Source organism: Trichomonas vaginalis, chromosome VI, assembly GCF_026262505.1.
Source record: "Trichomonas vaginalis G3 chromosome VI, whole genome shotgun sequence".
Classification (NCBI taxonomy): domain Eukaryota; phylum Parabasalia; order Trichomonadida; family Trichomonadidae; genus Trichomonas; species Trichomonas vaginalis.
Genome location: NC_067208.1, coordinates 13,899,904 through 13,927,546, shown reverse-complemented (window position 1 = coordinate 13,927,546; position 27,643 = coordinate 13,899,904). Strand labels below are relative to the sequence as shown.

The 27,643-nt window shown below is 34.6% G+C and overlaps 14 protein-coding genes and 2 pseudogenes across 16 annotated transcripts, besides 2 other annotated features; 11 read left to right on the top strand and 5 right to left on the bottom strand.

Moving 5' to 3' along the window:
• Nucleotides 1-310: 310 nt before the first annotated feature.
• TVAGG3_0861490 (translational elongation) lies at nucleotides 311-689 on the top strand (the record flags this gene model as incomplete). Its single annotated transcript, XM_001305984.2, has 1 exon — nucleotides 311-631. The coding sequence occupies one exon, from the start codon at nucleotides 311-313 to the stop codon at nucleotides 629-631; it is 321 nt and encodes a 106-aa protein (XP_001305985.1).
• Nucleotides 690-698: 9 nt separating this feature from the next.
• Nucleotides 699-1,952, bottom strand: TVAGG3_0861480 (uncharacterized protein; the record flags this gene model as incomplete). Its single annotated transcript, XM_001305983.1, has 1 exon — nucleotides 1,296-1,946. The coding sequence occupies one exon, from the start codon at nucleotides 1,944-1,946 to the stop codon at nucleotides 1,296-1,298; it is 651 nt and encodes a 216-aa protein (XP_001305984.1).
• A 2,303-nt stretch (nucleotides 1,953-4,255) lies between these two features.
• Nucleotides 4,256-4,618, top strand: TVAGG3_0861470 (uncharacterized protein; the record flags this gene model as incomplete). Its single annotated transcript, XM_051249722.1, has 1 exon — nucleotides 4,256-4,618. One exon carries the CDS (start codon nucleotides 4,256-4,258, stop codon nucleotides 4,616-4,618), a length of 363 nt encoding a protein of 120 aa, XP_051085197.1.
• An 18-nt stretch (nucleotides 4,619-4,636) lies between these two features.
• TVAGG3_0861460 (serine threonine-protein phosphatase family) lies at nucleotides 4,637-4,879 on the top strand (the record flags this gene model as incomplete). The annotated part of the gene is made up of 1 exon (XM_001305982.1): nucleotides 4,637-4,879. The coding sequence occupies one exon, from the start codon at nucleotides 4,637-4,639 to the stop codon at nucleotides 4,877-4,879; it is 243 nt and encodes an 80-aa protein (XP_001305983.1).
• Nucleotides 4,880-4,883: 4 nt separating this feature from the next.
• TVAGG3_0861450 (uncharacterized protein) lies at nucleotides 4,884-5,732 on the bottom strand (the record flags this gene model as incomplete). The annotated part of the gene is made up of 1 exon (XM_001305981.1): nucleotides 4,884-5,732. One exon carries the CDS (start codon nucleotides 5,730-5,732, stop codon nucleotides 4,884-4,886), a length of 849 nt encoding a protein of 282 aa, XP_001305982.1.
• Nucleotides 5,733-5,870: 138 nt separating this feature from the next.
• Nucleotides 5,871-21,927: a mobile genetic element.
• TVAGG3_0861440 (uncharacterized protein) lies at nucleotides 8,433-8,588 on the top strand (the record flags this gene model as incomplete). Its single annotated transcript, XM_051249721.1, has 1 exon — nucleotides 8,433-8,588. One exon carries the CDS (start codon nucleotides 8,433-8,435, stop codon nucleotides 8,586-8,588), a length of 156 nt encoding a protein of 51 aa, XP_051085196.1.
• TVAGG3_0861430 (phage tail repeat-like family) lies at nucleotides 8,607-9,173 on the top strand (the record flags this gene model as incomplete). Its single annotated transcript, XM_051249720.1, has 1 exon — nucleotides 8,607-9,173. One exon carries the CDS (start codon nucleotides 8,607-8,609, stop codon nucleotides 9,171-9,173), a length of 567 nt encoding a protein of 188 aa, XP_051085195.1.
• Nucleotides 9,206-9,925, top strand: TVAGG3_0861420 (uncharacterized protein; the record flags this gene model as incomplete). Its single annotated transcript, XM_051249719.1, has 1 exon — nucleotides 9,206-9,925. The coding sequence occupies one exon, from the start codon at nucleotides 9,206-9,208 to the stop codon at nucleotides 9,923-9,925; it is 720 nt and encodes a 239-aa protein (XP_051085194.1).
• Nucleotides 9,980-10,840, top strand: TVAGG3_0861410 (uncharacterized protein; the record flags this gene model as incomplete). The annotated part of the gene is made up of 1 exon (XM_051249718.1): nucleotides 9,980-10,840. One exon carries the CDS (start codon nucleotides 9,980-9,982, stop codon nucleotides 10,838-10,840), a length of 861 nt encoding a protein of 286 aa, XP_051085193.1.
• TVAGG3_0861400 (uncharacterized protein) lies at nucleotides 11,133-11,795 on the top strand (the record flags this gene model as incomplete). Its single annotated transcript, XM_051249717.1, has 1 exon — nucleotides 11,133-11,795. One exon carries the CDS (start codon nucleotides 11,133-11,135, stop codon nucleotides 11,793-11,795), a length of 663 nt encoding a protein of 220 aa, XP_051085192.1.
• Nucleotides 12,682-13,490, top strand: TVAGG3_0861390 (organellar and viral DNA polymerase type B; the record flags this gene model as incomplete). The annotated part of the gene is made up of 1 exon (XM_051249716.1): nucleotides 12,682-13,490. A coding segment is annotated over one exon (809 nt), but the record flags the coding sequence as incomplete, so codon positions are not given.
• On the top strand, nucleotides 13,581-13,991 carry TVAGG3_0861380 (organellar and viral DNA polymerase type B; the record flags this gene model as incomplete). Its single annotated transcript, XM_051249715.1, has 1 exon — nucleotides 13,581-13,991. The coding sequence occupies one exon, from the start codon at nucleotides 13,581-13,583 to the stop codon at nucleotides 13,989-13,991; it is 411 nt and encodes a 136-aa protein (XP_051085190.1).
• Nucleotides 14,876-15,678, top strand: TVAGG3_0861370 (annotated as a pseudogene). The gene has a single exon. A coding segment is annotated over exon 1 (803 nt).
• Nucleotides 18,042-18,626, bottom strand: TVAGG3_0861360 (His-Me finger endonucleases family; the record flags this gene model as incomplete). The annotated part of the gene is made up of 1 exon (XM_051249714.1): nucleotides 18,042-18,626. The coding sequence occupies one exon, from the start codon at nucleotides 18,624-18,626 to the stop codon at nucleotides 18,042-18,044; it is 585 nt and encodes a 194-aa protein (XP_051085189.1).
• Nucleotides 21,928-22,555: 628 nt separating the features above from the next.
• Nucleotides 22,556-22,831: a mobile genetic element.
• Nucleotides 22,832-23,815: 984 nt separating this feature from the next.
• TVAGG3_0861330 lies at nucleotides 23,816-24,752 on the bottom strand (annotated as a pseudogene). The gene has a single exon. A coding segment is annotated over exon 1 (937 nt).
• Nucleotides 24,753-26,705: 1,953 nt separating this feature from the next.
• On the bottom strand, nucleotides 26,706-27,461 carry TVAGG3_0861320 (assembly of large subunit precursor of preribosome; the record flags this gene model as incomplete). The annotated part of the gene is made up of 1 exon (XM_001298468.2): nucleotides 27,108-27,449. The coding sequence occupies one exon, from the start codon at nucleotides 27,447-27,449 to the stop codon at nucleotides 27,108-27,110; it is 342 nt and encodes a 113-aa protein (XP_001298469.1).
• Between the last annotated feature and the right edge of the window lie 182 nt (nucleotides 27,462-27,643).

Here is a 27,643-nt window from a genome sequence, read left to right as displayed (position 1 = left end):
ATTAAAAATAGTTTGAGATATATATGTTTATCATAGACTAAAATTTAGAAGTCGAATAATTTGTGCCTATTGAAATCCATCAGACAATCTAATATTATATTGTCAAACACAACGCAATCATATTGGTATGCAAAATTATCTAATTTTGCAGGAAAAACGAAATCGAGAGATTTGATTGATGGACATGATTGAAAATTCAATATCATTGAACTTAGCAAAGTTATATATTTATATAATAGACCTTATTTCCTGATAGAATTGAAAAATTTCTAGAACCAGTTTACATGGCGGTTTTGCCTGGCCTTTATACATGAAGTACATCGCTGCTTATCTTCTTTCAAAGGCTGCTGGTAACGAGAAGCCAACACAGGAACAGGTCAAGAAGATCCTCGAGGCTGCTGGCGTTGAAGTTGATGCTGCTCAACTTGAGGCCGTTGTCACAAAGATGTCCGAGAAATCCGTTGACGAACTCGTCGAGACAGGCAAGACCGAAATGAACAAGGTTGGTGGTGCTGCTCCAGCCGCTGGTGCTGCTGCTGCTGCTCCAGCTGCCGCTGCTGAAGCTCCAAAGGAAGAGGCCAAGGAGGAAGAGGCTGCTCCACTCGATCTCGGCGAAATGTTCGATTTCTAAACTAAAAGCCTTTTCTAAATTGATTATTTTTAACTGAATACAAAATATAAATAATAAAATATGATTGAACACTTTGAAAATCTATGATTTTCTTTATGGCATCATAGAATTTTCTTGTTATATGAGCTAAAGTCCTCATAAAAGGTCAGGCCATTTCACATTTAAATTTGATAACCAACGTCTCATTTGTGGGTTATCAAATATTGACCAAGGAATCGAATGTTTCGACTTTTTGATCTATAAATACTATATGTAGAACCAAAATTTAAGTGTTCAATCTTTTAAACTCTGTTGAAGTCATTGTTCCAATTGTTTGAAGTGATTTGAAAGATGTACAAATATTTCGGGAACCAAAGGAAGGCTACTGTCTACTTACAAAACTTGAATGGTTAAATAGAAAGAAAAAAACATTTGCTAAAGTTAACTAAAGTTTATTCTACTAGGCTTCAAACAATTTTACTTCACAAAACATCAAACATAATTTATACTTGAGATATCATTTGATATCTCCGTAAAAATAAAAATTCATGAAAATTATCAATTGCGAAAAGTTAAAGTATGAAAAGATTGTAAGATCATAGCATAGTTCTTGATCGTAATTGGTTTGTTGTTGGATAATTGTATTATATAATAATAAATTTTTGAGATTCAGCGTAGATCTTAATTATTTTTCATCCTTCTTTTGTTGCTTTTCGAATCTCTCATCTACTGTATGTTTGAAATCGACAATCTGATTTTGCAAATCTTTGAGTCTTTTTTGCTCGTATTCTATTTCTGCTTTTAGACGTTGTAAAGTTAACTGATTGTCAGAGTTAATTCCATAAGTGATAAGTGATTGAAATTCTGAAATTTTATCCTGTATGATCTTCTTGCATTCAGTAGATTCGTTTTGCAATTTCTGATACTTTTCGGATAAAGATCGAGGAAAACGGTTCTGATAATTTGGAATGATTTCTTCTGTATCATCAATTTTGCTTTTACGAGACAATGGAGAATCTTTTTGTTTAATGGAAAATGTACCTTTGCTTCGAACTACAGTGCAAGAACCAGAAATGCTATAAAGCTGAGTAAATTCGTTTTTGTCTGTCATTTTATATACACTTTCGAGTTCACCACTTTCAGTTGAAATCGATTTGATTCTAGAAATATTTACAATTACTGTTCCTTTATCATCAATAATATTATAACGATCGGTTGAGTCATTTACGATCTTATAATCACCATGCTTAAGATGTTCGAAAACGTCCGGCGGAATTCTCACTATTTCAGCTGCATCTAAAGATTGTGAATTTACAAGATCAAATTCATCACTCATGGAAATTGAAAATGACCGACCTGTATGAGAATTATGGAAATCATTTACCTTTAAAAACTATGGGTTTCGTTTTGCTAAAATTGTCACTTTTATAGCATATTTGTTTTTGGATGTTTTGCGAAACCAAAAAAAAAAAAAAAACTATGATATACAATGTGTGTGTAAAGAAAATACTTTATTTACTAGTTAAAAAATCATTTGGTATTGATCAAGTTATTTTTTCTGGATAAGATATTATATGGATAATTGGATAGAAAATACAATTATATAATCTTGTACCTGGTTTAATTAAGCTAATTGTCATCAGAAACTTGTAATTTTTATGAATTTCAGATTTTCTTTTCATTACTGCTTTTCTTAATAGGTCAAGTTCTTATTTACGTTATAAAGTATGATATTTACAAATATCAAGTTATCGTGTTTTTTGAGAAATTATGAGAAACAAACAAAAATGAAAAAGATAGGAATAGCAATGAATAGTGATGTGGGTATAGAAAATGTAAGAGATATGAATGCAAAGCAATCAGTATTTAGGACATTGACCATAGATTTCGAAAAAAAAAATGCTGCATATTGAGCGAAAACTATGATTATATTATAAGGCTGTCATTTAAAGCATAATGAAACTATTCCCTTTTCATTTTAATCGAATAAGATAGTAAAGATTTTTGAATTAGCTAGAAACTGATGAGATGTTTTCACAAATCAGATTTTTAATCTCTATAATGCATAATTCACTCAATATCTCAATTTTGATATTGCGAGATATTTTTGCTATCGGTTTCGCAATTTTGACACAATAGCAAGAAGGTTCTATAAGCATTATTATCAACGTAGAATCTGAATAAAAAAAAAAAAAAAAAAAAAAAAAAAAAAAAAAAAAAAAGGTAGTGGGGCTTCCAGGCACTTCGTGCCTTCTAGCCCTGAGGATGAATGAGTATAAATGAAGTTTTTATTCGGAGGGCTTCCAGGCGCGTTACGCCCTGAAGATGTTTAGTATAAATGAAGTTTTTACGAAGAAGAACTTTACAAAACATAGACAAGAAAGTTCATGAGGAACTCTCAACAAAGTCTTTACGAAGAAGAACTTTACAAAGTCTTTACGATGAACTCTCAACAAAGTCTTTACAAAGTCTTTACAAAACATAGACAAGAAAGTTCATGAGAAAGTCTTTACAAAGTCTTTACGAAGAAGTCTTTACAAAACATAGACAAGAAAGTTCTTGACAAAGTCTTTACAAAGTCTTTACGAAGAAGTCTTTACAAAGTCTTTACGAAGAAGAACTTTACAAAGTCTTTACGATGAACTCTCAACAAAGTCTTTACAAAGTCTTTACAAAACATAGACAAGAAAGTTCATGAGAAAGTCTTTACAAAGTCTTTACGAAGAAGTCTTTACAAAACATAGACAAGAAAGTTCTTGACAAAGTCTTTACAAAGTCTTTACAAAACATAGACAAGAAAGTCTTTACGAAGAAGTCTTTACAAAACATAGACAAGAAAGTTCTTGACAAAGTTCATGAGAAAGTCTTTACGAAGAAGTCTTTACAAAACATAGACAAGAAAGTTCTTGACAAAGTCTTTACGATGAAGAACATTACAAAACTTCATCGTCAATGAGTGTAAATCAGGCAAAAATATATTTTAGGGTAGAAGGTTAGATATAACCTGTTTTCTAACCTCATTTCTACCCTCTTGAATTTTCATGAACTTTCTCAACAAAGTCTTTACGATGAAGAACTTTACAAAACATAGACAAGAAAGTTCATGAGAAATTAGACGAAGAAGTCTTTACAAAGTCTTTACGATGAAGAACTTTACAAAACATAGACAAGAAAGTTCATGAGAAAGTCTTTACGAAGAAGTCTTGACAAAACATTTACGAAGAAATTCATGAAAATTCAAGAGGGTAGAAATGAGGTTAGAAAACAGGTTATATCTAACCTTCTACCCTAAAATATATTTTTGGGTCATTTACAAAGTCTTTACGATGAAGAACTTTACAAAACATTGACAAGAAATTGACAAGAAAGTTCATGAGAAAGTCTTTACAAAGTCTTTACGAAGAAGTCTCAACAAAAAATTGACAAGAAAGTTCATGAAAATTCAAGAGGGTAGAAAGTGTCATAACAAAGAAATTTTACTAGTAAGTAAATGTGGTTTGAAATAGGACTACTTGTTTTAGGTTTTTTCCATTGTGTCATTTACTTATTTGACGTGGCAGAAAGATATAGAGAATATGAAGATGAACCAATGCCTGCAAATGTCCAGTATATGTACTCGTAAGAGATATTTTTATCTAATATTAAATGGACTCACAGAACTTAGCGAATGCACAGCAACCTGGACAACCAAACCCAGAGAATATTCCAAATGAAGTTAGAATACAAACTGCAATGGCAAACTATGGTCAAGTGCCAACAGATGTACAAATGCAAACTGCCATGTCAAATGACGCTGCGTTAGGTTTGCCACCATGGTATGCAAATATGAGATGGAAAGAGTTTTATACAAACCCCGAAGTGGGATATAAACAACTCTATGCAGATGACGCGAACACAGGAGTTGACCCAGAGTATGTTTTCTACCAGAGGAGAAACAGAATGTATGAGCTCCAGTTAAAGAATGCTATGGAACTCAACAGGAAACGTAAGAGACTAGGCGGACATTAGATTTTTACATATAGTAAAATGGGTTTCTTCAGTAAGATAGGAAACTTCTTTCGAAATGTTGGAAGAGGTATATGGAATGGAATAAAAACCGTAGGAAGAGGAATTTGGAACGGAGTCAAAAATATTGGCAAAAGAGTAGGTCAGTTCGTTGGTATTATACCTAAAGACCCTGAACCAGAAGAGCAAGCTCCTGTTATACAACAGCCTGAACCTGCACCACAGTCTAGTTGGCAACCAAATCCAACACCTCAACCATATTAAAAAATCATATTTTTACCGTTCGATAGTAGTTGTATATGAAACTAAGTTCTAAGTAAAACGCGTGGTATAATGGAATTATTCTCTTTCTTCCATCTGTAGTAAACCATACTTGAAAGTCTGAAATACTTCCACTCGGTGGTTCGTATAGCTTTGTAGGTTTTTCGTAAAAGTCATTTGCCAAGCATAAAAAAGAGTTTTGTGCACCAGAAAATGAAGCATGAACTATAATAGCATCTGAGTCGAAAACATTTTCATATGTTCCATTAGGGTTTTCGACTTCATAAAAGTCCGGGTGTACTGGATATTCTGCAGGCTGATTTAACATCCTCAAAAATCTATACCATGCCAAGTTGTTATATTTTGTAGAAATATAAACGTCTTCTCCAAGGTCTTCTATTCTATTGATTTTAACAGTTGCATTTTTCCTGTCATATATAATATCGAGATGGTATTCTCCTTCGTCAATGTTAAACTGGTTTGCATATTCGATATAGATATCGTTTATTTTTTCTTGAAAAGCTTGAAGAGTTGTTTCTAAGTTTACAAGCAAATTCACTTGTAAAAGTTTTCCCTGTTCAAATTTCTCATACGTACGTTTTTCTTTGTTATAGTATCGAACTTCAAAAGCGACCGTAAATGGGAAACCATGTATGGCTTCTGAAATGAACTTCATTCTACGAAAGCCAATAGCTTTTGTGACGGATGGGTCTCTTAGCCATCTCAATGGGTAGTCAAAACGATAGCCTTCATGCTTTACGGTCTCTGTCTCAAACTTTTGACCGACATTCGTAAAAAGTTCATCTAATGGTTTAGTTGTAGCAACTCTTGAATTTTCTTTTTCTATTGAAAGCATATTTTATCTAGAATAAAAATGTCGAAAGAAACAGCGTCTATGAGAGAAATACAACACAACCGACAACTCATTTTGCAAGCTCTAAATAAGAACACAACAAACTTTTCAAACTATTCTAAGATATCTGAGTCATTGAAAGAAGGAAACTTAAAACTGACGATAAACCCAATGACAGATGAGTTTCTGTTTCAAGACAGTAAGAACCATACTGTTTGTATAAATCCAACAAAAAGAACTTTAAACGAGAAGCCTATAGATGAACTTCTTTTGAAGGCAGATATTGACAACAAAGCTGACAAAGAATATGTCATTGAAAAAGTTCAAGAAGAACATGACAGAGCAGATGCAACATATGCAACAAAAGCAGATGTTAACAACAAAGCAGATAAAACATATGTTGACAATGAGTTAGCATGTGTGGCTAGTGCGTTAGTGAAGAAGGCAGATAAGGAATATGTGGATGAAAAAGACAATGAAATTAAAGAAAGGGTTGAATGGTACCATGAACGGACAACAAAGATTTTAGAAGGTAAAGCCAATACAGGGTGGGTTTCAGGATGTTTAGACCTTAAAGCCGACAAAGAAACTGTAGATATGTTGACACAAACGGTTTCAAGTCATACCAGAGGTTTAATGGAAGATGGACAACAGTTGAAAGAGCTTGAGAAAGGTGTTACAGAGTTAAGGAATACAAAAGCAGACTCGACATGGATAAAAGGATATGTAGATGCAACAAAAGAACGTATTTTCGCATGGACAGAAGGAACATACCCACAAAAATATCATAGACATAGCATCTCTGACGTAAATGAACTTGAAGAAAAGTTATATAAAAAAGCAGACAAAACAGAGCTTCAAACATTAAAGATTGAAATACTTCAAACAGTATATCCTATAGGTTCTATTTATACGTCAATGAACTCTACCAGACCAGAAGTAGTACTTGGTTTTGGAACTTGGACTCAAATAGTCGAAAGGTTTTTGTATTGTGCAAACTCTTCAAAGGTAACAGGTGGAAGTAAAACGATTTCAGGTGAAAACTTACCTGCACACAGTCACTACATAAATTTAACTACAGCTGAAGCAGGTTGGCATAAGCATAGATATTGGGATTGGACAGGAATGACAAAAGGTAAAGGATATGATGTTAAAGACGACGTTAAGTTTGCTATAAATTGTTACTGGGATGACACTCAGGGAGGAGGAAGCCATACACATCGCATTACAGGATATTCGGAAACAACGGGACAGAGTAAAGACTACATGCCACCTTACATGACAGTTTGTGCATGGTATAGAAATGCTTAGTCGTCATTTTCAACTTCTTTAGCATATTCGTCAGGAGTTGTCTTATATTTGTTAGGAACTGTCTTTGAAAGTATACCACCTTGAACTTTGACAAGTTTGAAACGAGGTCTGACAATAGTAGTTTTATCTTCTGCTTGCAGTGTGTACATTTTGCCATGTTTGCCTAAAACTTCATAATATTCTCTTGTATACTTTCTTCTATTTTTACGAACACGAATGCGAGTACCTGTCGAGTTCCCATTGTTGTCATAGTCAATAGTATTTTCATATGGGTCGCGTTTAGGTATTTCTATTTTTACTTTGTCACCTTTCTTAAGTTTGAAGCCTGGCATTCTTTCTTGTTTGTCTCTTTTGACTAAACTATTAAATATATAGTCTTTCTCTAAGTCGGGTTGTTTTTCATTTCTTCAGGGGAGTGGTTTCCCAAACCTTTTTGTTTACGGCTATTGTAAATATTTAAAACTTGTCTCATCTTTGCCATGGAGAAGTGTCTATATTTGTCGTCATATGACATTTCATCTACCTCACCACCTTGTGGTTGGTTTAAGTCTCTTAAGATTTTTATACAACTGTCAATGACACCAAGAGCAGAATGGTTTTGGTCGACAATGAAATATTGGTTTACATTTTTTGAACGCAGATAGTTTTTAATATCGTCTGATTTGAAAGAACGTTCACAGTCAGATGTCAGTTTTGTTGGATGGTATTTGTCAACGAATATTGTCAAAGCAGTTTTCACATCTAAAATATTTTTGGACTGCAATGGTATGGCTTCACAGTATCTTGTGTTTTGACCGACAAATATTAGCCAGTATGGTGGTCCATCTTCTCTATACCTCGGAATGTTTTCCAAGATATCCATAAACCAAGCATTTGGTGTTGAACTAAAGATTTTTACCATGAGTGCTTTCTTTGTTGCCTTAGAAACATAGGGGTCCTTGTTTGGATTCGTCATTTTTACCCTATAAGAAATGGGTTTATTTGGCGCATTAGCAGGAGTTGCATCCAGATTTTTACCCGCAGTGGGAACAATAGCCAGAGGTGTATTTGGAGTTGGAAGGAAGATTTTGAGTACATTAGGTATACTTAAAGAGAAAGCACAACCTATTATACAAACTGTACAGAAAGGTTGGGAGGTAGCACGAGATGCAGCAAATCTTATTCCAAATCCTGAAACAAGAGGAAAAGTTCAAGGATGGATGGACAATGTAGGAAGAGAAGCAGGAAACTACTATAACAAAGCAAATGACTACTATAACCAAGCAGGACACTATATGGACCAAGGTGAAAGATTCTTTAACAGAGGATATAACCATGCACAACAATGGGTAAACAATAACCAACCTCAACCGCCTCAAACGTGGGGAATGTAAATTTTTTTACTGAGATGAAATGAACAATACAGCTTTGAGACAAATGGGCTCAAGATGGATTTGTCGGCTTCCAGCAGTTACACAACCACGTGTTTGTCAAGTTCTTCCTATACCTCAGGAAGTTTTAGACCGACTTAAAAAACCTAAACAACCAGTTGAAAACAAAACAAACTAAAATTTTTACTGAGATGAAATGACCGAAGAAGTTGAAACCGTAGATTTGACACCACAAACAAAAAGTTCAGAACCATTGTCAAAACCTGTCAAAGAACTTACAGATGAAGAGAAAAATTCAATAATAGAAAGTGCCAGGTCTGGAAATACAAACCCTAACTACAAAGTCACTTTTCATAGAAATGGAACGGCTAGTATCTCAAAAAAGAAACAGACTCTCACAAATAAAATATTGAAGTCTGAAGGAGTTAAAGAGACAACAGATGGAAAAGTATATTTTACTGACCAACAGTTCATTATAGAACATCTCATTGACTTAGAGTCGAAATATTCTAAACTTTACAACAAACACAAAAAGTTGAAAGGAAAACAAAAACAGATGGCATATGATATTTACGAAGATACTAACGACACAACCATACCTGCAAGTGAGGTAAAGTCAGAGGAACCGAAAAGTGACGAAAAACCGATAGAAGAAGGGGAGCCAAAAACTGAGGGTAGACCAAAACCAAAGTTTAGTCAACCTTCATTAGCTGGTATGGGTTGGCGTCAAAGGCTTATGGTAGCTGGTGGTTATGTTAAGTAAAGAAAAAAAAACATTTTTTTATTTTTATAAAAATGCCCCTATATAGAATAGATAGAAAATCTGCTAGAATAAAAGCAGAGTTACAAAGATATGGTTGGAGAGTTTCGAAGAATTTTAAATATAGGAAGGGAAGACCCATAAAAGTCTATGACAAACTGGCTGGTCTGACCTACGAAATGGACTTAAAAACAGCGCGAACCAACTATCCAAACAGACTAGAGAGATTAGAAGAAGAACGTCTTATGAACTTGCCTTTCAATGTTAACGAGCCGCAAGTTGAAGGACAAGACGGCTTTGCCAGATTCTACTGGAAACATAACGAACAATTGCATCCTTTGAGAAGGAAAAAAGGTAGTGCAGAGGATGGTCATGCTCCCATGGAAAGAACAAGATATGCATATGAAAAGTACCGTGAAGTTAGAAGTCAAATTACATCTGGTCGAACCTTTACAGTAAACTTTGACGAAGGAAAGAACAAAGAAGGCTTCATGGGTGTACTTGCTGCCATTCAAGACGGAAATAAGAAAGGACACAATCTCAGACTAACTATAACAGATTTGGACGGTCATATATACTACTCACATGGCAATGTCACAACAGCCGCACAACTTCTTGACGCTTTCAAGACTACAAAGAGAGAACAAATGTTTGACTCCGACTCAGACATTTTGAATGCAATTGAAGGAATTGCAAGTGTAAAATTTGAATGGTACCAACCTAACCCTCGAGCAGTCAGACAACATGTTTGTTAGATGAGAAATATGAAGTAAAAACGTTTTAAAACAGTATATTTTTACATATATTAAATGTTTCAGGTTGAAAAACAAAGAACAAAAGCAGCAGATACAAAACCGTTAGACTATATCTTTACAAATGCCGGTAGAAATATTTCAGATGAAGAAATTTCATCCGGTGCTTACAGGTTTGACTATCCAATTCGTTGGCTTCAAAGTCCTTCAGATGCAAAGGCAATAGGATTTAGAAAAGTTTTGTTTTCAAAAAGAACTAACGCGTTTATGTTTGCGGTATATTTTCATGGGCGGTATAGAGGTCATGATGGTCTACTAGACAAATTTGATGAAATGAGAATCTTTACAGTTCGTTCAGACGAAAATCTTGAAAAAACTCTAAATGACTTTCAAACTCAAATAAACAAATACTACTGGGAATTTCAAGAAAAATACGATTCTTTACTAAATGGAACATACTATCTGAAACTAGAATATGACAAGATGAACTCCACAGTTTCATTTCAAAGGATTGAAAATAACCCTCCAAGAGATACACAGTTTTTATTTTGGCAAGTAGACAAACGTTCTTGGGCACAATTTCTTCGGTTACTAAACCAGAACGAACCATTACCACCTGACGGTCCGTTCTGGTTTATACGCCCACCAACAGATTTGACAGTTTATAGAAACGTGTTTGACCCTCAAAATGTCATGTGTCATGCAAGTTTTAGTTCAAGCAACAATAGTTTTCTTTGTATTGGTAAGGACTTTTATGACCTTACCTCTAAATTCTACGAACCACCTAGTAACAGTTTCTCTGACTTTCAAGTCTGGTTCACAACAAACGGTGTGCAGCATATTGTTCCATTGTACTACGACTTTTATCTCGAATTGTCTTTCATATATAACTACGGAGAAGTGCTGAAAAAGTATTGAAAAATGAGTTTTGGTTGAAAAAATACGGTGGAGCCAAAAGTGGCTCGACCTCAAAACAAGCATTTTGTGAAGAATATACCAACCCGCGGAAAACGGCGGGTTGCTTTTTATACAAAGTTCATGCAGGAATTCCGGATGAATTTCCTTAAGACAGAAAAAGTGAGTTAAAATGAGATTTTCATCGTTGTGGTCCGACGGTTAAGCCACAAACGAATGTCCGACGGTTAAGCCACAAACGAATGTCCGACGTACCACTCAAAAATATTTTTTTATTTTTATTGTAAGAACTGAAATGACAGTCGAAGCAAAAACGTTCACGAACAAATCTAATGGCGAAACATTCACAAAAGGCACTTATAACGGTATTGAAGTCTTACGTAGAGACAAGGATGGTTATATAAATGTAACAAATATGTGTCAGCAGTTTAGGAAAGACTTTAGAAAGTTGTTGGAAAATAAGTCCTGGGAAGAGTATTATACGGCATTTTGTGAAGAATATACCAACCGCCGGAATTCCGACGGTTGCTTTTTATACAAGGTTCATGCAGGAATTCCTGATGAAATCAAACAGGTTAGAGGAACGTATGTAGACCCAAGACTCATAAACTATATAGCAATGTGGGCTTCTCCAAAATATTGCATAGCAGTTGGAAAAATTCTGGACTCCATAGACAAGAAAGTTCATGAGAAGTTAGATGAAGAAGAACTTGAAGATACAGTAGAGAATGCAAAACCTTTGTTCGAAGAAGAAGTTAGAAAAATGCATGAAAAACAAATAGAACATGAACGTGAGATATGTTCTGGTTATAGAGATTCTCCATACGAACTAGACCAATGGGAACAAGAAGATTTAAAGAGAGAATTTAGAGAATATGAACTCGCTAAGATAACATTAGAAGCTGCAGAAAAGAAGTTAAAAGTTTGGGGTTGTTTTGTACAAAAATATTGTGAGTAAATGAACCATTTATTTTCGACAAAAATATATTTTAGGGTAGAAGGTTAGATATAACCTGTTTTTTCACCTCTTTTTTCACCTCATGAATTTTCATGAATTTCATCGTAAATGTTTTGTCAAGACTTCTTCGTAAATGTTTTGTCATGACTTCTTCGTAAATGTTTTGTCAAGACTTCATCGTAAAGACTTTGTCAAGACTTCTTCGTACATGTTTTGTCATGATTTCATCGTAATGAGCGTAAATGAACCAAAAATATATTTTAGGGTAGAAGGTTAGATTTCACCTTTTTTTTCACCTCTTTTTTCACCCTCATGAATTTTCATGATTTCATCGTAAATGTTTTGTCAAGACTTCTTCATAAATGTTTTGTCAAGACTTCTTCATCGTAAATGTTTTGTCAAGACTTCTTCATAAATGTTTTGTCATGATTTCTTCATAAATGTTTTGTCAAGACTTCTTCGTAATGAGCGTAAATGAACCAAAAATATATTTTAGGGTAGAAGGTTAGATTTCACCTTTTTTTTCACCTCTTTTTTCACCCTCATGAATTTTCAAGACTTCTTCATAAATGTTTTGTCAAGACTTCTTCATAAATGTTTTGTCATGACTTCTTCATCGTAATGAGTGTAAAGGACCCAAAAATATATTTTAGGGTAGAAGGTTAGATTTCACCTCTTTTTTCACCTCTTTTTTCACCTCATGAATTTTCATGATTTCTTCGTAAATGTTTTGTCAAGACTTCTTCGTAAATGTTTTGTCATGACTTCTTCATAAATGTTTTGTCAAGACTTCTTCATAAATGTTTTCTAACCTCATGAGTTTTCCCGAAATAAAAAATATATTTTAGTTTTTTATAAAATATTTTTTTATTTTTATTGTAAGAACATGTTAGCAACAACAGCACCAAACTCTTTAGTCATGAACCCAACTTCAATGTTAGTAGAGATGAAAAGCTTCATTCCTTCTTCATATACTTTCGAAACAAAAATCCAGAAGATAAAGCAAGAACTTTTAACAAGTAATTTAAACTGTACCGCACAGGATGAAACAAATGAACAGTATCTTTATGAAATGCAGGATATTATTGACCATTTACCTAAACTTCCTGAAATCCAACAACAAAAGCTTACTATTCCAGAATTCGATGAAATAGAAGTCAGACTGACTGACTCAGTAGAAATAAAGAAGTTCATACGAAAGGTTAACTATGAGTTTCTTGGATTTCATTGCAACCACAAAGTCATGGACAAAGACTGCGATATGGTATATAAGAACATCTCTGACATATACAAATCTGGGGAGTTTAAGACCTACGACAACTTTGTTTCGTTAGTTGCAAAATGTGTTTGGCAGATAAGAGATAAAGATAAAAGAGGTAAAGTATGGAACGAACAGATAAAACCAGCAACTTTTGAGTTAAAGAGAGCAATTGACGCCTTAGTTGTTTTAGCAGGTAAGGTTTCAGAATATAACGCAAAAATGAACCCGCAATGTTCAAAATGTAAAGCAGCAATGAGGAAATATAACTACTCCGTCAAAGAGATAGAAAGAATGCGAAACGACTATGCTGACTTAAAGAAAGAGATGTCAAACATTGAGTTTGAAACAGTTGGAAAGATAGACAATGACACCAAAGTGGTTAGAATAGGTGATTTAAACGTAAGATACTCAAAGAAATACAACAAATATTCTTTGTCAGACATTTTATCTCCATCTGGAAAGAAAGCAAAGGACTGGGTTAGAATTGCTTCTAGTCAGAAAATTTGACAAGAAATCCTGAGCTTATGATATCGGTAAGATTCTATGGAACTACAGCATATCTCATCGACAAAAGTCTTATACCAATAGTTTTGTTATGGTTAGACCCAGTTGTTGGATATAACTTCATAACATATGGTTTATTCGACTCAGAACGTTGCAGTGAAGGCTTACTTTACATCGTTCAGAAACCGAAGGACTTCAACACAAAAAGATATAAGATAGGAAGAACATATAATATAACTCTAAGATATGACAGTACAGTCAATAGAGTCAAGGTTGTGTTGGTTAACGATATGAGAGCTGCTGAAACAGAACTACTTGAAAAGTTTGAGAAAATGTATGGTGCTCCCATAAAAGGTAAAGAAACGTTTGAAGTAGATGAGATAGATAAAGCTATAAAATTATTTGACGAAGTTGCTGAAAAATACATGTAAAAATAACGTTTACCATGTAAAACGCTTATAAAATAACTGAGGTGAAAAAAGAGGTGAAAAAAGAGGTGAAATCTAACCTTCTACCCTAAATTATATTTTTGGGTCCTTTACGCTCATTACGATGAAATCATGACAAAACATGTACGATGAAATCATGACAAAACATGTACGAAGAAGTCATGACAAAACATGTACGAAGAAGTCTTGACAAAACATTTACGAAGAAGTCATGAAAATTCAAGAGGTGAAAAAAGAGGTGAAAAAAAAGGTGAAATCTAACCTTCTACCCTAAAATATATTTTTATTGAAAAATGACCAAATTTCATGAATTTCCTTAAGATAGAAAAAATAAAATAAAAGCTAGTTTTTTTAAAATATTTTTTTTATTTTGTATGTAAAGACAGAAATGACAACAACAGAGAACACAACAACTGCTATCGTTCATGAAGCCATAAATGAAGAATACGAGTACATACAATATAACAAACAACTCCGTCTCATTCGTTCGGTCAAAGATGACATGTACCAAATGCAAAGTATTTTGACAGCATGTGCTACACCAGATACTAAGAAACCACAAGACTGGTTTGAATTAAATAGCACTCATGAACTTTTGAGTGAGTTCGAACATGTAGAACTTAAAAAGATGTACCAAGACAGACAAAACTTACCATTGCATCTAAAAGGTATATATGTTCATAAGTTCCTAGTTAGTTCAATAGCAATGTGGGCTTCTCCTCGTTATGCATGGTATATTTACAGACTTCTTGACGAAGTTGCTGAAAAATACATGTAAAGCGTTTATTTTTGGTCTTTTGTGAAAATAAAAAAATAAAAGCTAGTTTTTTTAAAATATTTTTTTTATTTTGTATGTAAAGACAGATATGACAACAACAGAGAACACAACAACTGCTATCGTTCATGAAGCTATAAATGAAGAATACGAGTACATACAATATAACAAACAGTTACGTCTCATTCGTTCGGTCAAAGACGATATGTACCAAATGCAAAGTATTTTGACAGCTCTTCGTTCTACAAAGCAAGCATATCATTGGTTTGAAAACCAGCAGGCAAAAGAACTTTTAGAAGAATTTCCTCATATGTTTGCGTTCCTCGGAAAACCGAGGAACGAGATTCCGTACGAAAATCGTAAAAATTTGCCAAATAGTTTGAAAGGATATTATGTTCATAGACTTTTAGTAAATGCTGTAGCAATGTGGGCTTCACTCGTTACGCTTGTTATATTTTCATGATGTTAGATGAAATTCATAGACAAGAACGTGAAGAGATGGAAAACAAGCTTGAAGCAAAAGACAAAAACATACAGAAAAGAATACCACGTTCGGTACCAAAAGGAAAGGAAAAGAACTATAAGTATATGATTTTACTGAAGAGATGGAAAATGAAGAAGACAGAGATATGGTTATGTTGCATTTAGTCAGAAAACAACAAAAGCTTTTACGACCTTGCTAAGATTTACAAATCTGACAGAAATTGGTTCTATCGCGAAAACTTACCGATTTCAATGACACCGAATGAAGATGTGAAACAAATAGTTCAAGATACGTTACCTCAAACACACTATGATATTAAAGGTTGTACAATACTTACATTCAAAGAAGATTTGCCGCTACTGAAAGAAAAAATAACAGAGTATTTTGACAACTTCAAACAAGCAGAGTAAATGAACCATTTATTTTTACGCTTGACTTCAGATGGCTCAGGTAGCTCTATAAGGTAAATTGTCTTGTCAAATCCTTCTGGCATTCCAAGTTCTTCCTTCCGACATTCCAAGTTCTTCCTTCCGACATTCCGAGTCCTTCCATCCGACAGGAAAAAAATTTCCCGACAACTGGAAAAAAATTTCCCGACAACTGGAAAAAAATTTCCTGACAACTGGAAAAAATTTTCCTGTTGTTCGTCCGTAAACCATTCAAATTTTCGAAAATTGAGAACTTTTTTGGTCGAACTTCAGGAAAAATTTTTCCATCAGACAGGAAAAAATTTTCCATCCGACAGGAAAAATTTTTCCCGACAACTGGAAAAAAATTTCCCGACAACTGGAAAAGTTTTTCCCGACAACAGGAAAAGTTCTTCCTTCCGACAGGACACAACGAATGTCCGACGTTCCTCTTCCTGAATGTCTTCCCAAACCAGAAGAACCGACAGCCCCAGCACCACAACAGACTAAGACTCAAACACTTAGATTTTTCAAGCTTGACTTTTTACAATTTGAACTTTGTTTGCGTAGATATGAATTCTGAAAGAAGTATGAGGTTGTATGACTTTGTACTTCTCCCAGAGTTCATGTCTGTCAAACTACCTGCCATGGACTCTTTCATAAGTTCCATGAAATCGTCTTCGGACAATCCGGGGAAAAGTACAATGTCAGTAAGTATTCTCTTTACATCCTTACTTAAACTCTTTGCTGTCTGTACACAAATGACAACTGAGATGTTAAAGTGTCTGAGCTTCTTAAGAATTCGACACATGTCTTGTTCTCTGTTCTTTAACAAAGGATGAGAAGCAAAGTCATCTAAGATAAGAAGACATCTGTGAGGGTAAGTCTCCAATCGTAAGATTGCAATTTCTTCGAAATGTATTCTATCTCTTTCTGTTTGTTTCTGAAGTGTTTCTTCTCTAATATTCTCTGCATTTCCTCATTTGGGTCTTTAAAACTTAGAATTGACATACTCATTTATAGCATTGTACTTCAAAACTCTTCTTTGGTACTTCTTTATCCAATCTAACAACTCAGATCTTTTATACATACTAACTTAGACTTCTTTATAATATCTTTGAACGAATTTACGGTTTGGTCGAATTGACCAGAAGTACTACAAATAACAACTAACTCATAGAATGGGTTCTTCTCATCTAGTTCTTGTTGTTGTGCAGCCATTTTAAGATAAGTTGAAAGTCTTACCCGACCCAGGTGGTGCAATTAGACCTGTTATACCATTCTGAGCAAATAGGAACTTTTCATGTATAGGCTTTATCTGAGCATTTTCTAACTTCCTCTTGTTCTTGTTTAAAACATTCTCAAATTTCTTGTCAATGTCAGCAAACTTTTTTTCTAACATATTTTAGAAAAATTAAAATTTTTATCTTTTGAAAATGTCTAGCGATTTCGCTATCTATATTCGAGACAAGCTTTTCGACAGCAAAACATCTGTAGACCATAAAATCTTACATAGTGTAAACAAGAAAGGTGAATTTGTTCTAAAGTTCTGTTTCTGGGAATATGACAAGAACCATAAAACATTAGGCAGAGAAGTCTTTAAGTTTGTCAATGACAGACTTGTTGACAGAGATGACACGATTGGAAAGATGAAGTCCAACAAAAGTTCTTAGAATGCAAAGAAGACACATGCGCTGTTCTTGAAGATGAAATAGGAAACAGAATAGAAGAGCTATTAAAGGACAAAGAACTTTTACATAAATATGGTTCTGAGAAATTTGACATAACTCCACCAGAGAAGAAGAAGAGAGAGAAAAGAAAGAAAAGAAAGTAGAAGAGAAGAAAGAACCTGAACCAGTTCCAGAGAAGGTGAGATATGACATTGTAAAAATAAAATTTTATTTTTAGAACATTTCTGGGTCAATGTCAATGTTCTCTTCCTCTTTAGGAGCAAACACTGGCTTAGACTCTAAAATCTTTTACCTAATTTACCTTGAACTTCAACTATCTTAGACTCATAATATTCATAGTCGTCTGCTTTCTTTGGTTCATAAGGTATAACAAGTTTGTATGCTTTGCCTTCTTTAAGGTTTGAAAACCTTCTGTTCAAAATTTTCTTTGACTGCTAACAAACCTTCTATGTCTAAGTCTTCAAATTTCGCACCATTTTTAGTCACAATAGCAAACTTAACGGGTTCGATGTCCAAACTTTGTCAAATGTAGACTTTTCAAAATGGTAGAAGTAAACATTCAAATATATGAATGGGTCTAGTTCTTCTTTGACTTCTGTCATGTACTTGTTGACTGAAATATATTTCGTCATCTTTTCTATCGGATAAAAAAATATTTTTTTTTAAAAAAACGTTTTAAAATGGTATGCCATATAGCTTCTTGAATTTGTTAAGAAGTATTCGAACGTTTTTTCCATCTGTATCTCTAGCGTTTACATGAGCATAGCCCGTCTTAGTAAAATATACTTGTAATTTCCTATAGTTTACGCCGGTATAAAAGTAGAAAGAGTCTTGTTCTTCGCTGTAGTAGTAAAACTCAAACGTATGCTTGCCATAGTCTGTAATTTCAATTGCTTCATCTTCTAGTTCGTCGACAAATTCGAATACAATATCTCTAAATTTGCCTATGTTCTTATTGTTTTCAGAACGAGTAACCCAACGTAAGTTCTCAAGTCTATTGTCGCTTCTTATACGGTTTATATGGTCTACAAGAGGTAAATTGTTAGGATTCGGTATAAAATGAGTTGCAATGACAATATGTTTAAAATAGTTTTTTCCACCCATCCTCATCATAGCATATCCGTCATTTCGCTCCCATCCGCTTAAAACTCTTTTTGTCTTTTTGTTTCTGACTTCAAATGACTCACAACAGTGAATTTCATATTTCTCATCTAACAAACAAGTTTCCCAACGGTCTTCTCCAACAAACTCAGCGTACATTTCAAATAAAATAAAAAAAAATATTTTTTTATTCTTGAGCTATTTGTTGTTCTTGAGCTATTTGTTGCATTTGTTCCATTTGTTGCATTTGTTGTTGAAGTTGTTCTTGTAATACAATACTTTCACCAGTTGCATCTTCCAATTCGAAACTTTCTGCCGTCATTGACAAATACATAGGACATAAAAGTTTTACAGGAACAAAGTTTGCGTCGACTAAGGTTAAGTTTATGTTTGCTAAAGTGTTTGAGTTTACTAAAGCTGAAAACTCTGCATTCGAATGAACAATAGGCAAACCAGCAGAGAAAGTGTTGTTTATACGCATGAGTATCTTTTGGTCATAGTAGTTTCTGTCGATATTCGAATAGCACTTTGAACCTAAGTTTGAAACAATATATAAAATAGGTGTACTTAAAGTCAATGGAACAGACATTCCTTGTATGACACCTTTTCCTGTTATAGGAAATTGTTGGTAGTAAAAACCAGATATAAGTTTTGTATTATAGCTCATATCGTTTATACTAAACTCAGTCGGACATCCAAACATAATGAAACCTGCTCTAGTTGCAGCACATGTTACATCCGTCCTTAAAGTATTAAATAAGTCAACAAAACCTGTTGGTGGTATATCTGAGTAAGTATCTTCAAAGAAGTATTTTTACCATTCACAACAACAAAGTCTTCTGGTGTCAAAAGAGCAAAACAGGCTTTAGTCGTCATCGTGTTTAAGGTCAGTTTACAATATCGTCCTTGAGGACTTTGTAAGTTGTTGTTTATAGAATTATATGACTCAGGGTTTTTAGTCGTAATAGTATAAACCACTATGTCTTCTGCCATTTACTTAGCAAACAAATTTTAATGAAATGTTGTGGTCGTCAAATATTTTTATGACGTCTGGGAAACTATATTTTAAGTTCAACGTTTCACCTCCTTTCATAACGTATATCTTGTCAATGACATTATATGAAACACCACAGCAAGCAATGTCGGGTTCTATTTCTTTGATGTTTATATCGTCTGCCTCTGTCAAAAGTTTCAATAGTTCTTTCAAAACTTCATGAGGTGCTGATGACATATGAGTTCACTTTACAGGGTTGTGCTCAACCAAGTTTAACATTATACCCAAAGCCTGACAAATCTTCTCCTGAGTTTTTAAGTTTGTCTTTAAGTTGTTGGTAGTCGTTTCGAATATCTGCAACAGAACTTAACTCTCTGCTAACTTCAGGGTATGTTGGTTGTTCTTTTACAGGAACTATTGTTATACCATCTTGGTCTTCGTATGGTTTCCCCATTTCAACATCTTTTCTTTGACATTGACAATAACACTTTGACTGTTTGTTTTGAGTGGTGAATTTAACTTCACATCTGCCACCGCCATTAAACCTTTTGAAACACTTACGCTTCTATTTTTCGGAAATGACATTTTACTTAGAATAAAAAGATGGACGTATTTGAGTATCTCTTCGAATTGAAGCAGAACAAAGTTTACACACACAAACAATACAAATACATTGACAGAATAGTTCTTTATACAAACAATGGAAAATGTTATAGAATAGCAGTCTTTGCTGAACCAAAATATTTTCATAAAGCAAAGAAGTTGGTATAACCGAAATGGTGAAAGTTCTTGAAGCAGACAAAAATATAACAACAAAACTTACAGATATTTCTAAAGGTAAGTTTATCTTACAATTTTATGTCAAAACTGGCGTACTGTCAATATTTGACGGAGAGAAGTCAGTTCAAGAACAACTTACTGACCTGCTGCCAAAATCTGCTCGATGGAAGCTGTCGTTATGCCAATCTGAGGGCCCCAGCAGGTTTCATCGAACGAATCTTTCAAAAGAGCATCTTCCGTGAAAAGTGCTATTGGTTTTTGTAAACTTCTTTGCTTTCAATTCATTTGGACCGTCTCTGTCACCAGTATATTGTATTTGAACTGTACCAACAGTTGAAATACCACCCATAAAGTCTTTCTGAGTCAGCAAATGGAAATGCCAAGCCAAAAGTTTGAACGGTCTCCATTTGTATATTGAGTTTTTTGACCTCCTGTATGAGTCCATACTTTCACATATGCAATAGAACTTTGCATTTCAGGTTAATGGTTGTTGTGAAGTTGTTGTTAAAGTTCATAGCATCTAATGTCAAGTTGTATGACCTCATATCCTCAACTGTAGAATATCTTCTCTTGGATAATATTTGCCATCTATGTTTATATGATTATTTAATACCAGGGTTGTAGAAACAAGAATAGTCATTATAGTTCGTCTGAACAGTACAAACATAGTATCTGCATGTTTCATTGCAGTGTTAAAGCAATATCTGTTCTTGCACCTGGGTCAGCACTTTGGTTTCCACTTCACCTGCAAAGTCTTTGACAGTATTTGGTGTATAGGGAACATAAGTGGAACTGCCAATATATTTGGCAGCTAAAGCATTTGAAAATATCTGGGTCCAACATATAGACTGCAAGTCTGCTTTCTATTCTCTTGCATTTCAAACTTTTCGCATGTGAACTTAACTGGGTCCCAAGCAGTTCCAGCAGCATTGAAATAATAGTTTACTTCAGTGTTGAAGTTTGAGAAACCAAAGTCTAAGTAACTTTGTCTTTGCAAAATTCGGCGAATGACGTTTGATTTGCTCCCTTTACGTCTGTAAGAGTGAATGGGTCTTGTGTTGGTGCAATGACTAAGTTATTTTTGCTTGGAGTAAGTTCGATAGAAATTTTTCCTGCCCAGTTTGGCAAGTATTCTTAAAAAACCTGAAGATGAGGAAAGATGACAAAGGAACTCTAAGTTTCAGTTTACTTTGGTTACTGCATTTCCATCTGAACCAGAAAGGTTAACATAAACTCCTGGAACGTTAGGGTCAAGTCTTCTTATTTTCTCAATAGTTGCATTACTGGTCTGTTTGTTCTCTAGCTTGTGGTTGTACTGAGTTTCTCAAAGCGAACCATTCATAGTTTGCCCATGTTACTGTTTGAACTAAGTCAGAGTTAGATATATCTTATATCCCATGAAAACTTCTGGAGCATATTGGTATCCGACATAGAAAATTCCATTGCAACCTTTCTTGTCAGACAACTTGGCAGAAGTTTTATTTCAATGTCTTGTTCCACGTATAAGAAAGAGTTGTCAATAGAAATTATATGAAACCTGTCGCAAGCAATATCTACTGTTGTTGAAGAACCTTCTCCAAACTCACCTACGTTTCCATAAGAAACAGCAGTTGTATATTCGTAAGTTCCAGGAACTATTTCTGACCTTCTAATGGCATTGTCGCATTCGTTATACCATTCGGAAACATTTCCATTCATAGCATCCAAAACTGTTGGCGTTATATTCTGAGCGGCGTACATTTCATATGAGTAAAAATATAGAATAGTTGGATTTATATGTCATAATAGAACCCACTGGACCAAGCTTTACTTTCTTCCTGACTGAGTTTTTAACTCTTCTTTTTCCTTCATTGCCCTCTGCTTGAAGTTGTTGCATCTTTGCATTATGTTCATCTAGTATGTTGCAAATTTCCCATGTCCTTTTTGCCTTTGGCTCTGGTCGCCCATCTCAGGTAACCTATATCCTAGAAAGAGTTTGTCATAGTCTGTATTTGAGTCTTCGCGTATTGTTTGCATGACTCTTTCCTGAGTTTCTGGTTCAAGCTCTTCAAACAGTGCCTGTCCATATGGAATATGCTCGTTTCCAAATATATGTTTTTGTAGCCATTCTGGTTTTCTTTCCATGTTACCAACAATATCTTTGTGAATGGGAAAGCTTTTACCCAATCTTTCAGTCTTGCGTCGTTTATTTCTGTAGTTGGTTTTATTTTGTCAAGGAACATGTTTTTCAATACTAACATTTCATTTGGTACTGTCCATTTGAGTTTTCTTAAATATTCATCCCTTCTCGGTTCATTGTCTGCAAAGTAAGTTTTTATGACATTTTGCAAACTTTCGTTTGCAAGGTCATGTACAATAGGTTCTCTTCCTTCGCCTCCCTAACTTTCTTTCTAAACTCTTCACCAAATATACCATCTCTATGGTTCTGTGTAGTTCTTTGAGATAAATGTTCTAGAACGTCAGGTGTTATATTTCCATCAGCCATGTTCATTTCATACTGGTCCAAAATATCTGCATGTTTCATATCTTTCAATGGCATTAAAGCCGCGCTGAAAATACCAGCTATATCTGGTTCACCATTGACTTCCATTGCGTCTACAACTTCTTGGAATTGGTTGTAAGTTTATGAACCACCTATCCGGTTAGCTTTATGACCCCATCTCATTGTAGTTCCATCGTCTGCAGAAACAAAAGTAGGTTTGTTTCCATCTTGGTTAGGTTCTGAATGAACTTTAAACAATGTTTCATTTCTATATGTTTTCTTGAAATTTAACCTTTTATTTTCACCGAGTTCATCCGAAGATTGAACGTTAAATGCTCGTAAGTAAAAAGGGTTGTTGTATTTGTGTACATTTTCTTTCAGTGCTTCCATTCTATGCTGAATATTTTCATCTGGTGTTGGAGTCTTTTGTATGTCGGCAAACATTTTTCGATATTCTTCTACTATGTCAGCCGAATTTTTTTTAGACTCTTGGAAATATTCCATATTCTCCGCATACTCTTGTTGAGGGTCAAGATTTTTCGGCTGTTCCAAATCTTCATCTAGTTCTGTGAAGTTAGTTTCCAAAGGAGTGACTTGTTCGTTTCCTTCAGGCTCTTCTAGCTGTTGTTGCTGAACTATTTCTTCCATGTCTGGTTGTATCTGAACTAGTTCTTCCTGTGGAGTTTCTTGTACCTCATCTGCTGGCATTTCATATATTCCGAGACCGTTTTCAACAATTTCCCTATCTACGTCATCCGCATTCATAAGCTTTTGTTCTTTCGTTCCGTCTCTATTTTTTACGCGTTTCATGACGAAAGTTGAATTGTCATTTAGCTCTGACATCAAATATCTCGGAGTAAATTCATCCATGTCATTTGGATGATATGCTATTAAATCATATCCCTTAGCGAGCTTGTATTTTCCAGGTTTGAGATTATATCCGTTTTGGTGCTGAGCCATAAAGCTAAATAGGTTCGGGTCAGTATTTCCATCCTTGAACTTTCCAATAGCTTCTTTATATCTGTCACTAAAGTCAATACTATCTGGGAAACCACACTCTTCTTTAAGCATTTTTAAGAATTCTTGGTTTCCTTGTTCTCTACTTCTTTTATGTCCTTGCTCTGTTTGTGGTTGTTGTTGTGCAGGGTTTTGAACTGTTGGTTGTGCTGGATTTTGAACTGTTGGTTGTTGTGTTGGTTGTTGTTGTTGTGTTGTGCAGGGTTTTGAACTGTTGGTTGTTGTGTTGGTTTTGGTGCATGCCTGTGTCTGTGTCCATGTGACGATGTAAATGTTCTAGGTAGTCCTGGTGCAGGTGCTTCTCTTGGAGGGTTTGGTGGTATATAAGTTCCACCAGCTGGCACATATGTTCCATCTGCAGCATAATGTCCTACCTGACTTTTCGTTTTTAAGAAAGCATTTACTAGGTCTGTTTTGGTCTGTTGTAACTCTTTTTCTTGACTTTTCACAACAGTTGCTCTAACGGCGTCATAGGCACTTTGAACTGCCTGTCTCGTTGCTGCATCTGTTATTTTCGTCATATTTTGTGCTACTTCTCTTAACTCGTTGTCGAAACCTTCAGACTTCAGTTTCTTTCCAGATGAGAAGTCGTTCACTAGTTTCACCTTACTATGAAGAGCTTCGAAGGCGTTCTTAAAGTCAGCATTCATTAAAGCTTCATTTGAACTGTCTTCATCCGCTTGTATTTTTGTCCTTATTGACCCTATAAGTTGGGCTGCTTTAGCGTTGGCTTGGGCATCTAACCAGTCATTATTAGCTTTTATATATTCTGCGCTTTTCATTGCCTTTTGCATGGCTGCGTCGTTATTTTTACTTTCTGTGCTAAGTTTTCATACTGTACGGTTTGGTTTTGCAACTGTAAAAGTTTTTCTGCCTTTACATTTGCTTCAACTTCTTTTTTATACTCATCGCTATCCATATATGTCTTCAGGGCTTTTTGTTTTATCTCTTCATCTTTCAGTATTTTATATTGAGTAGTATGGTTTTTCAAATTTATAACATCTTGTTCCATTTTTGCTACTTCTGCTGCTTTTTCTGACACTTTTTTCGCATATTCCTCTGTACTTAGTTCTTTCAGTTGTTCTTCTTTCTTCTTTTTCTCTACGTTTAACTCATTGAGTTTCTTTGTGTGTCTGTCATATTCTAGTTTCTTTTCGTTTTCACTTATTTGCTTCTGTATGTCTATGTTTGACTTTTTGACATCTGTTATTTGATTTTTGAGTGAACTCAAATTCATTTGACTTTGAGGGTTATAGGCTGTTCCGTCTGCAGCTCCACCATAGCCTGCCATTTTCGCTAAAAGTGCCGCTCTTAAACCTCCACTCTGTGCACCAACAACTCGGTTTAAAAGCATAGGGTTGCTTGACATTTGTTGCAACATAGTGGGGTCATTCAGCATTTGTTGTTGCAACTGTTGTTGTGGTGTCAGTCTTACTATTGGATGTTTCAATGCTCTCTTCCTCTTACGTATATTCTTACGTAGCTTACGTGGCATTTTAAGTGAAGTAAAAAACGGTTTTTGACAGATGTTTTATTGTGACTTCTTCGTAAAGACTTTGTTGAGACTTCTTCGTAAAGACTTTGTCAAGACTTCTTCATAAAGACTTTGTAAAGACTTTCTCATGAACTTTCTTGTCAATGTTTTGTAAAGTTCTTCATCGTAAAGACTTTGTAAATGACCCAAAAATATATTTTAGGGTAGAAGGTTAGATATAACCTGTTTTCTAACCTCATTTCTACCCTCTTGAATTTTCATGAATTTTCATGAATTTCTTCGTAAATGTTTTGTTAAGACTTCTTCATCTAATTTCTCATGAACTTTCTTGTCTATGTTTTGTAAAGTTCTTCATCGTAAAGACTTTGTAAAGACTTCTTCGTCTAATTTCTCATGAACTTTCTTGTCTATGTTTTGTAAAGTTCTTCATCGTAAAGACTTTGTTGAGAAAGTTCATGAAAATTCAAGAGGGTAGAAATGAGGTTAGAAAACAGGTTATATCTAACCTTCTACCCTAAAATATATTTTTGCCTGATTTACACTCATTGACGATGAAGTTTTGTAATGTTCTTCATCGTAAAGACTTTGTCAAGAACTTTCTTGTCTATGTTTTGTAAAGACTTCTTCGTAAAGACTTTCTCATGAACTTTGTCAAGAACTTTCTTGTCTATGTTTTGTAAAGACTTCTTCGTAAAGACTTTCTTGTCTATGTTTTGTAAAGACTTTGTAAAGACTTTGTCAAGAACTTTCTTGTCTATGTTTTGTAAAGACTTCTTCGTAAAGACTTTGTAAAGACTTTCTCATGAACTTTCTTGTCTATGTTTTGTAAAGACTTTGTAAAGACTTTGTTGAGAGTTCATCGTAAAGACTTTGTAAAGTTCTTCTTCGTAAAGACTTTGTAAAGACTTCTTCGTAAAGACTTTGTAAAGACTTTGTCAAGAACTTTCTTGTCTATGTTTTGTAAAGACTTCTTCGTAAAGACTTTGTAAAGACTTTCTCATGAACTTTCTTGTCTATGTTTTGTAAAGACTTTGTAAAGACTTTGTTGAGAGTTCATCGTAAAGACTTTGTAAAGTTCTTCTTCGTAAAGACTTTGTTGAGAGTTCCTCATGAACTTTCTTGTCTATGTTTTGTAAAGTTCTTCTTCGTAAAAACTTCATTTATACTAAACATCTTCAGGGCGTAACGCGCCTGGAAGCCCTCCGAATAAAAACTTCATTTATACTCATTCATCCTCAGGGCTAGAAGGCACGAAGTGCCTGGAAGCCCCACTACCTTTTTTTTTTTTTTTTTTTTTTTTTTTTGAATATCATATCAGAAAATGTCGCAAATCTGACATTTACCCGACCAAATAGCAAAAATAATTGAATACTTTTCGCAAAAACTTTAAAAATCGATAAAAATATGAAATATAGATATTAAAGAGACTTTTTATATAATATTCATAAAGATTTTCCAAAAATATGATACCGCAAAATTAAAAAAGTGACGTCTTGAGTGGAGTCAAAGGTCGAAATTGCTAGCTAAATGTTTTTTTAGCGAAATTGCGTATTGTACGTTTTTTCGCAAAACGAAACCCTTATAAAAACAAATATTATATATCAAACTATCAAGAATTTGATTTTTTTTTGCAATTGAAATTGGATCCTAATAAAAATCACATTATGGCTGAGAGTATCCAATCTCAACCGATACAAATATTAATGCTTTCTGCCTAATAGCGAAGTCATATTAATCAACACAAATTTTTGTTTCAGAATGTAAATTCTCAAGGAAAACATCCGATGTGAATGTAAATCATTGGCTCGAGGATTGATTTGGTATTAAAAAAAAAGATATTTGATGATTAATAAAAATATTCAAAAAGAAGATTTAGTTCTTCTTGGCAACTGGCTTACGAGCAACACGCTTCTTGACAATTTGGACCATCTGGTGCTGGTTGCCTTCCATAGCAACACCAGCGTATGTGCGTGTGGCCTTCTTGCGTTGGGCGCGCTTCTCTGTAGCAGCTGTATCAGCGACTGACTTCTTGTGATCGTGGCGGTAGTGCTCTGTCCAGGCGATCTTACGTGGGTTGCGCTTGCGTTCCCACATGCGGAAAGCCTTGCGGGATTCGAAGGCCATAAGGTGCTTGTCTTCACGGATGTGAACGCGGCCGTGGCCAGCGTGGAAGATGTGTCCGGAGAAGCCGCAGATCTCGGTCTTTGTGCTCATCGATCGAAAAGGCCATACAATTGAGAGGTCTGTTTGGACTTTCCTCTGCTTTTATTTTTTTATAAGAATCGTTTAGTTATGGTATTTACATAATGAATAAACATAATTTAATTCATTTATTAGAAAAATAAATATAACTTCCTTTCAATAGTGGAAATAGTCGCCTTACCAGATGAACACATTACAATCTAAGA